This window comes from Solanum tuberosum, unplaced genomic scaffold (assembly GCF_000226075.1).
Source record: "Solanum tuberosum cultivar DM 1-3 516 R44 unplaced genomic scaffold, SolTub_3.0 scf00413, whole genome shotgun sequence".
NCBI lineage: Eukaryota > Viridiplantae > Streptophyta > Magnoliopsida > Solanales > Solanaceae > Solanum > Solanum tuberosum.
Window position 1 is genome coordinate 425,266 of NW_006239345.1, and position 9,618 is coordinate 434,883.

At 32.2% G+C, this 9,618-nt stretch overlaps 2 protein-coding genes across 2 annotated transcripts; both read left to right on the top strand.

Moving 5' to 3' along the window:
- Positions 1-810: 810 nt before the first annotated feature.
- Positions 811-3,502, top strand: LOC102599667 (cytochrome b561 and DOMON domain-containing protein At5g47530-like). Its single transcript, XM_006362971.2, has 3 exons — positions 811-1,563; positions 2,292-2,546; positions 3,007-3,502. Exons 1-3 carry the CDS (start codon positions 940-942, stop codon positions 3,328-3,330), a joined length of 1,203 nt encoding a protein of 400 aa, XP_006363033.1. The 5' UTR covers positions 811-939; the 3' UTR covers positions 3,331-3,502.
- A 4,301-nt stretch (positions 3,503-7,803) lies between these two features.
- On the top strand, positions 7,804-9,605 carry LOC102599996 (cytochrome b561 and DOMON domain-containing protein At4g17280-like). Its single transcript, XM_006362972.2, has 2 exons — positions 7,804-8,548; positions 9,177-9,605. Exons 1-2 carry the CDS (start codon positions 7,928-7,930, stop codon positions 9,441-9,443), a joined length of 888 nt encoding a protein of 295 aa, XP_006363034.1. The 5' UTR covers positions 7,804-7,927; the 3' UTR covers positions 9,444-9,605.
- Positions 9,606-9,618: the final 13 nt, after the last annotated feature.

Below are 9,618 nucleotides of genomic sequence, written 5' to 3' on the forward strand. Positions count from 1 at the left end.
AATATTACATTATTATATCATCCGTTTACACTTTACATATTTATTGTTCAACTACTCTCCTCAGCTAAATTGAATTATTCTCTTGTTCTATTACTAATTTCTAAAATATAATAATTTTTAAAAATAGCACTTTACATATGACCAAAGTATCCAAATTACGTTCATTAATAGCAAAATATTAAATTAGTAAATTCATGTCTTTTCCAAGTTTGAAAGCAAACATTTGTTCTGAGCACAAAGTCTAGTCATTTATAGAAAAGTATTCAATATCTAATTCAATATAAAACTAGAAAAAATATATAAAAATTAAATAAAAATCAAACACCTTCCTAATTACTTCCATTAGAACTCTTAATTGTGTTTCTAATAATAATGTATACTTTGGTTTCCACATACACGCCTAAGATTAAATTTTAATTCATGTCGAAAAATTCAACCATAGTGTGTAAAACCTCGTTAACAAAAATATTTCATACACAAGATTCAAATTCAAAATCTTTATTTGAAGGAGTCAGTAATTTTATACTCAAAACTTGAACTCGAAATCTTTTTTTCTGAAAGAGTCATGACTTTATACTCAAAATTTAAATTCAAAAGTAACGATTTCATACTTAAGGCTCGAACTCATAATTGTTTGTAAGGAGTACTTAGGACCGCACCATTTTTTTTAAAGCGGTTATATGCCTAAAATTCCACGTAAAGGAAGCGGTCAACTAACTCCTTCGAATTTGTCATCACCTACTTCACCTTCCTTTTCCCTTTCTCTTTCAAAAATCTATATAATCTAAGCTACTTCACCCCAATTTTTCAACAAATATTTCAATTTTCTTGATTCAATCGTCACAAATCCTAAGAAAACCAATTCTTGCAATATTTTGGGACTTACCCAAGTTCTTGAATTTGAGTTTTTACAGGACAAAAAAAAAACAGAGCACAAATATGAATAAACTTTTAACAACTTTATTATTTTCATCAATCTTGATTTCAACTCTATTTTCTACTAGTTATGGTCAGAATCAAAATTGCTCTGCTTTTGCATTCAGAAATAACCAAATATTTGCAACTTGTAATGCTCTGCCTCTACTAAACTCTGTTCTTCATTGGAGTTACCATCCAGATAACCATACAGTTGATCTTGCTTACAGACATGGAGGTGTACCAAATACAGATTGGGTAGCTTGGGGTTTAAATATTGACGGAACAAGGATGGTTGGTTCACAATGTTTAGTTGCATTTAGAAATTCTAGTGGAGAAATTCATGCTTATACTTCCCCTGTTTCTAGTTATGGAACTCAGTTAGCAGAGGGGGCTTTGAGTTTCAATGTTCCGAGAATTGGAGCTGAGTATTCGAATAATGAGTTTATTATTTTTGCAACTTTGGAACTTCCTGCTGGAAGGACTAGTTTTAATCAAGCTTGGCAAAATGGTGCTGTTTCTGGTCAGGCTTTGACTGCTCATGTTCAGTCTGGTGATAATATGAGGTCTTTTGGAAGTATTGATTTTGCTAATGGAGAGTTAGGTGGTGGTGGTAGCTCAGTTACTTCTAGACAACGTAGAAGAAATGTGAGTTTTCGCATACCCTTTCTTTATTTCGTTGGAATTTAACTTATATATACTGACAGTAGATATTGATTAGAGTTGGTTTGGATAAAAGGCATGAAGAACTTACTCGCTGCTCCGGCTGCCTTCTTGGCAGGTGGAGCGCTTGTCATCCTGACTTTTCTCTCTTCTCGGACACTCTTATTGCCATAGTTATAGGAAATGGGAGTATTGATTTTTAGACTATCACTACTTTTTAATCTATTAGGGTTTGTTTGATACGAGGGATTAGGATGGATTTATCTCATGTTTGATTGAGATAAAATCGTGGGATAACTTGTTTTGTTTCCCAACCAAACGAGCCCTTATAATATGTACATAAATTGTTTTATTTTTCATCTTGCTAGTCTCGCTTGTTATATGGACGGTGTCCTATAGTTATCTTTTAGGTAAAGGTGGATGCGTAACCTAGTTTAAACTCAATATTTTCAATACATAACCTATTATCTCGAAAGTCCAATTGATTCAACCGTAAGTTGAACTCATCAAGTTTAAATTATGGAATTGCGTTCTAATTTTAGGTAACGTGATATAAACAGCGCGAAAGCTACATATCTGTCCCCAAATAAATTGGGGTTGACTATATGAATTCTCGCTGACCATATTACTCATTTTTTGTATCCACTACCCCCAACAAAATAATTAGAAGAAACAAAGAATTTGACATGTTTGATATCTTGAAAATTTGGCAGGTTCATGGAATACTGAATGCAGTGAGTTGGGGAGTGTTAATGCCAATGGGTGCAGTATTTGCAAGGTACTTGAAGGTTTTCAAAGCAGCAAATCCAGCTTGGTTTTATATACATGTTGCTTGTCAAACTTCTGCCTATATTGTTGGTGTTGCTGGATGGGGAACTGGTCTCAAACTTGGCAGTGATTCTACCGGTATCGAATTCACTACTCACAGGAACATTGGCATCACTCTCTTTTGCCTCGGAACTCTTCAGGTAACCATCAAAACGCATTAACTCTAAATCTTGAATTCACTAATACATTAATATCTCACAAATATACATTTGCCGGCTATAATTTTGGTGTACGTCTGAAAAAATCCCTTTTGGGGGATTTAGTACATAGCCGACCCCTCAAACTTGTCCTCTTTTTTCATTAAGACACATGAACTAAGGGTTATACACATTTGATATAGTAAGTGCGACAGGTTCAACTGAATTACCTGTTTTTACTTATTTGACCGCATTAACTATAAATCTTGAATTCACTTATGTATACACTTGTCAACACATAAAAGACCGGACCCTTAAATAAAGAGCAACAAATTTTCCCTTTTTTTGGCTTAATACATAGACGCCCCCTTCAAACTTGCCCGATTTTTTTTCATTTAGACCTGAACTAAGGATTATACCCGACCTTCATTGTTACTAATTTGTATGATTACAAACTTTGTAGGTATTTGCTTTGCTTCTGAGGCCAAAGCCAGACCACAAGTACAGATTATACTGGAACATCTACCACCATGCTGTTGGATACGCGGTAATAAGTCTGGCCATCACCAATGTTTTCCAAGGATTTGATGCATTGAATGGACAGAAGAATTGGAAGAGGGCTTACACTGGTGTGATCATAGCCATAGGTGCCATTGCTGTTTTATTAGAAGCCTTTACTTGGTTCATTGTCATCAAAAGGAAAAAAACAGACTCTAACAAGCACACACAAAATGGAACAAATGGTACTGTTAATCCTTATGGAAATGGGACTCATCAACAGGCATAAGTTAACTTAAATAATGTCACTTTGAACATTTTTGTATGTTTATATGTTTTTTGTTGTTTGGTCAGATTTTGGTTCTTTTTTTCCTTCTTTTTAATCTTTGCAGATTGATATATATTCTTGTATACATCATATATGTTGAGAGACCACCTATTTGTGGTTTTATTTATTACTACTAGTATCCTTTTTTCATTCACTTTCAATGTTTGAATTTAATTTCTGTACACTAGCAATATAACTTGCGAGAAGAGTAACTACTTGAGACATGCTCAAGTTAATAGCTTCGAAATATATAATAATAATAATAATAACCTACTATAACTATTTAAAGTTATTCGATAGTGTAAATTTTTTGATTATTCGATAGTATAATTTTTTTGTCACAAAAGTCCCGAAAACAGCCTCTAGCAGAAAAGTAAGATAAGACTGCATACAATAGGCCCTTATGGTTGGGCCCTTTATCGGGCTGCCTTTTCGTCATAAGCAATCCACAAAAAAAAAGGTTAAAAGAATTAATAGTTTGCCAAGTGGCATATTGTCATCAGGTTAGAATAAGAGCAACTTTCACATATAACAAATATAACAATCACATTTGTATGTTATAGCTATAGTTTGCATAATTGCGCTCCATAGCAAACATAAAGTTTGTTATGACTATTAATATGTATATTTCGCTATACATATACAAAAGAAGCAATTGTATAATCTGTTTCGGTATACATATACAAAAGAATCAATCGTATAATTTGTGTTAGTATAAAGTAAGAAAGAGAGAAAGACAAAAGAAAACTGGGCAGGGGAAGATCGTATTTGTATAATCATCATAAGTGTATAGGAAGAAAATATATGTATTTGTGTTTATATATACAATTTTCTCTCGCTTTATACAAAAACAAACGCAATGTATACATTTGTGTTTGTATAAAGTGAGAGAGGCGAGTGAGATCGGGGAGAGTGACGAGCGAGATCTGAGAGAGTGGCGAGCAAGATCTGGGAGAGGGGAGAGAGGGGAATGAAAATATATATACAATTTTCTTTCGCTTTATACAAACACAAACACATTTTATACATTTGTGTTTGTATAAAAGTGAGAGAGGCGAGGGACACTGCCCAGCGAGAACGAGAGTGGCGAGCGAGATTCACCAGGGAGAGAGGTGAAATAGAAACAGTTTGTTATGGGGTACAATTAAATCAAACTATGGAAATTACATTTAATTTGAATTAATAATTTGTTATTATATACAATTTTCCATTAGGAAAACATGAATTGGGCCTTCTAGAAGTTGAGACTTAAAAAATAAATTACTCCCTCCATTTCAAATTAATTGAATTGTTGAGGTGTTTCACACCCTTTAAGAAAAGAAGATTAAGACATAAATTAAGCATAACTTTCCATTTTACCCTTATTAATTATTGTCAAATTTCTGATTAAAATAACTAAACATTAATTAATAACTAATTCCAATACTAACTAATGAAGGGTAAAATTAAAAGAACATTCTAATAATAGTTTTGAAAATTGAGCAATTAAGTTAATTTAAAAAATAAAAAATGTCTCAACAATTCAATTAATATGAAATGGATGGAGTAAAGAAGTGAAATAGGAAGAGGCAAAGTTGAGAAGCACTAATTACAAATGCAAGCAAAGTCGTTCTCTAGAAGAATGCTCCATTATTAGTCAATACCTGATTTGCCAATTGTTTTTAATCAAGTTGACCTAATTAGTACGAAATTAGCAGTACTTTTATATTCAGTTTGTTTTTGAAAGAGTTAAAAAGGGCAAAAACACGTTTAAGCTATTCCACTTTATTGAGTTTCATACATAACTTATTGAGAGTAAAAGTTTTCTACTTGAACTATCATTCAATGATTAGGAAACACACCTAGATGTTGACTAGACCAAATGTTTGTCTAGAAATGCTTCTTGCCGCATCTGTCGATAAAATTTTCATCTACCTAACATATATAATGACTCTCTTTGTTTGGCACGTTAATTTTTTTAATTGGCCTTTTTACAACCTTAAATTCTCACCTTTCAAGTCGAAGAAATCAATGTCACGCCAAAAGAGACCACGGCTAAGAAGGTGGAGAAGATGCTGGTGGATGTCATAGTTAAAATAAATTAAATTAAATTATATGGTAATAGTTTTAACCTTTAACCTAATATTGATTTATTTAAATTTGTCACGGTGAAATTATTTTTTCACATGGAGTGTCACATGATAGTATATTTAAACAAAAAAGAAATTACACACATTATTAGAAATTAATCGAGTTGTGTTTTGCTAACTATTAAGTGATAGTTCAGATAGGAAACTCATACTCAGTAATTCAAGTATAAAACTCAAAAATTTGGATAGTTAAGTGTTTATAACTCTTAAATATTAAAAGGAACAATTCAAACTCAACAGGACGAATACTATATTTGTATACTAATAATGTGTGTGAGTAATTCGGTGGAGGACAAAAAGTAGAAAGTGAGGCAGAAATTAAAAATAATTCGGATATGTAAAGAGTATATGCACAAATGCTTCTTATGCGGAGGTTTGAGTATAGGAGAGGTTGACTATGAATGAACTTAGGAGAGGAGGAGGTAGATCGAAAAAGTATTGGAGAGAGGTAATTATTAGATAGGACAATTTCAATTTATCGAGAACATGACCTTAGATAAGAGGTTGTAAAGTACACAAATTAGAGTGGAAGGTTAGCAGGTAATAGCACGTTGTCTTACTTATCTTTTCATACTAGGAGTCGTACGTAATATTACTTTTGTAGTTTCATGTCCTTTTAATTATGTTAGTATTTGATTTTCTTGTACTTCGATAATGTTATGCTTATGTTTCTTTCTTCTTCTTTTTTTTAAGAATATTTTGACATGCTTTCTATAATATTTTACCATGAATTCTTCATTTTTCTTGATTTACTTTAAAATATATTTTTTTGAGACAAGGGTCTATCAAAAATAGTTTCTCTATCTTTCAAGGTAAGGTTTAAGTATGTTACAAGACAACAACTAATGCAAGCAATAATAACTAAAAGAAAGAAACTCAAGTTCCTATTAAAAATAGATTTTTCATGTTTAGTTGATCAAAATGTGATATTTTCTCTTTAAAAACAAGTTTAGGAAAGTATTTATAACTAATGCATGACAAACAATAGTATTAGGAATGCAAAGATTTTTTGATGCATGCATTAACATAGTTAAAGACACAATTGTTTCTTAAAACTTTTTTCACTTTCTTTTCACCTTATTTTTGGAGTGTATTTTTTATAAATGAATTAGAGTATTTAAAAATTATGCAATACATATATTTTTAATTAATATACCAAAACAAATGGTGTATCAAAAATATTCTTTTCATAACTAATACCAATATTACTAATGTCAACATTACTAGTTCTTATTCAACAATATTTTTATACATCCTACCAAACGACTTCGAAATATTTTATTAAATAACACATATAAATACTTTTGAATAATAATTTTTATTTACTTATCAAACACTAAATAATTATTATTATTTCCCTAGAAAAGTTTTTAGAAAACATTTTCATTTGTACCAATCACACTTTTTTCCCCCACTAGATATCACCCATATTAAAGTCAAACTATTTTAACTTCGTACCACGACATAAGACCCCATTAAAAGAAGAGTAAATTTCAGAAATAACAACGATAATAAACATAACACGACTCTATAAAAATAATTTCAGTAATTGTACTCTGTAACTATAGTTTTGTTTGCTATGTACGCTGCAGTTTGTATATTTCACTTTCCCATTTGTATATGACCAAAATATCCAAATTACGTTCATTAATAGCAAAATATTAAATAAGTAAATTCAAGACTTTTCCAAGTTTGAAAGCAAAGATTTGTTCTGAGCACAAAGTCTAGTCATTTATAAAAAAGTATTCAATATAAAACTAGAAAAAATATAAAAAATAAATAAAAATCAAACACCTTCCTAGTTACTTCCATTAGAACTCTTAATTGTGTTTCTAGTAATGTATACTTTGGTTTCCACGTATACGCCTAAGATTCTTCTTTTACTTTTTTCCTCCAATCTTCGATATATATATTAAATGATTAAATTTTGATTTATGTAGAAAAATTCAACCATAGTGTGTAAAACCAAGTCAACAAAAACATTTCGTACTCAGGGTTCAAATTAAATTATTAATTTTTGAAGGAGTTAGTATTTTCATACTCAAAAAACTCGAACTCAAAAATTTATTTTTTCTGAATGAGTCGTGATTTCATACTCAAAACTTGAAAATAGCAATTTCATACTTGGAACTTGAATTGACAATTTTTTTAAGGAGTACTTACGACCGCACTAGTATTTCTTTTCAGCGGTTAAATGCCTAAAATTCCACGTAAAGGAAGCGGTCAACTAACTCCTTCGAATTTGTCATCACCTTTCTTTCCAAAATCTATATAATCTAATCCCCCTTACCCCAATTTTTCAACAAATATTTCAATTTTCTTGATTCAATCATCCCAAATCCCAAGAAAACCAATTCTTGCAACATTTTGGGACTTACCCAAGTTCTTGAATTTGAGTTTTTGCTGAACAAAAAAAACAGAGCACAATTATGGATAAACTTTTAACTTCATTATTTTCATCAATCTTGATTTTAGGTCTATTTTATACTAGTTATGGTCAGAATCAAAATTGCTCAGCTTTTGCATTCAGAAATAACCAGATATTTGCAACTTGTAATGCTCTGCCTCTACTAAACTCTGTTCTTCACTGGAGTTACCATCCAGATAACCATACAGTTGATCTTGCTTACAGACATGGAGGTGTACCAAATACAGATTGGGTAGCTTGGGGTTTAAATATTGATGGAACAAGGATGGTTGGTTCACAATGTTTAGTTGCATTTAGAAATTCTAGTGGAGAAATTCATGCTTATACTTCCCCTGTTTCTAGTTATGGAACTCAGTTAGCAGAGGGGGCTTTGAGTTTCAATGTTCCGAGAATTGGAGCTGAGTATTCGAATAATGAGTTTATTATTTTTGCAACTTTGGAACTTCCTGCTGGAAGGACTAGTTTTAATCAAGCTTGGCAAAATGGTGCTGTTTCTGGTCAGGCTTTGACTGCTCATGTTCAGTCTGGTGATAATATGAGGTCTTTTGGAAGTATTGATTTTGCTAATGGAGAGTTAGGTGGTGGTGGTAGCTCAGTTACTTCTAGACAACGTAGAAGAAATGTGAGTTTTCGCATACCCTTTCTTTATTTCGTTGAAATTTAATTTATATATACTGACAGTAGGTATCGATTAGAGTTGGTTTGGATAACAGGCATCAAGCACTTGCTCGCTGCTCCGGCTGCCTTCTTGGCAGGTGGAGCGCTTGTCATCCTGACTTTTCTCTCTTCTCGGGCGCTCTTATTGCCATACTTATAAGAAATGGGAGTATTGATTTTTACACTACTAGTGTTTTTTAATCTGTTAGGGTTTGTTTGGTACGAGGGATAAAGAGATAATTAATCATGAGATTGATTTTAGGATGAGTTTATTTGCGGGATAACTTGTTTTCCAACCAAATGAACCCTTATAATATCATAACCTAGTTTAATAGACTCGATTGAATTCATGCATAACCTATGATCTCGAAGGTCCAATTGATTCAATCGTAAGTTGAACTCATCAAATTTAAATTGTGGAATTGAATTCTAATTTTAGGTGATGTGATACAACGCGAAAACTACATACAAATTGGGGTCAACTATATGAATCCTTGCTGACCATATTACTCATTTTTGTATACACTACCCCCAACAAAATAATTAGAAGCAACAAGGAATTTGACATGTTTGATATCTTGAAAATTTGACAGGTTCATGGAGTATTGAATGCAGTAAGTTGGGGAGTGTTAATGCCAATGGGAGCAGTATTTGCAAGGTACTTGAAGGTTTTCAAAGCAGCGAATCCAGCGTGGTTTTATATACATGTTGCTTGTCAAACTTCTGCCTATATTGTTGGCATTGCTGGATGGGGAACTGGTCTCAAACTTGGCAGTGATTCTACGGGTATCGAATTCACTACTCACAGGAACATTGGCATCACTCTCTTTTGCCTCGGAACTCTTCAGGTAACCATCTAAACGGCATTAACTATAAATCTTGAATTCACTTATGCAAGCACTTGTACACACATAAAAATACCGGTCCCTTAAATAAAGAGCAACAAAATATCCCCCTTTTTGGCTTAATACATAGGCACCTCCCTCGTACTTGCCCCATTTTTTTTCATTTAGACACCTGAACTAAGGATTATAC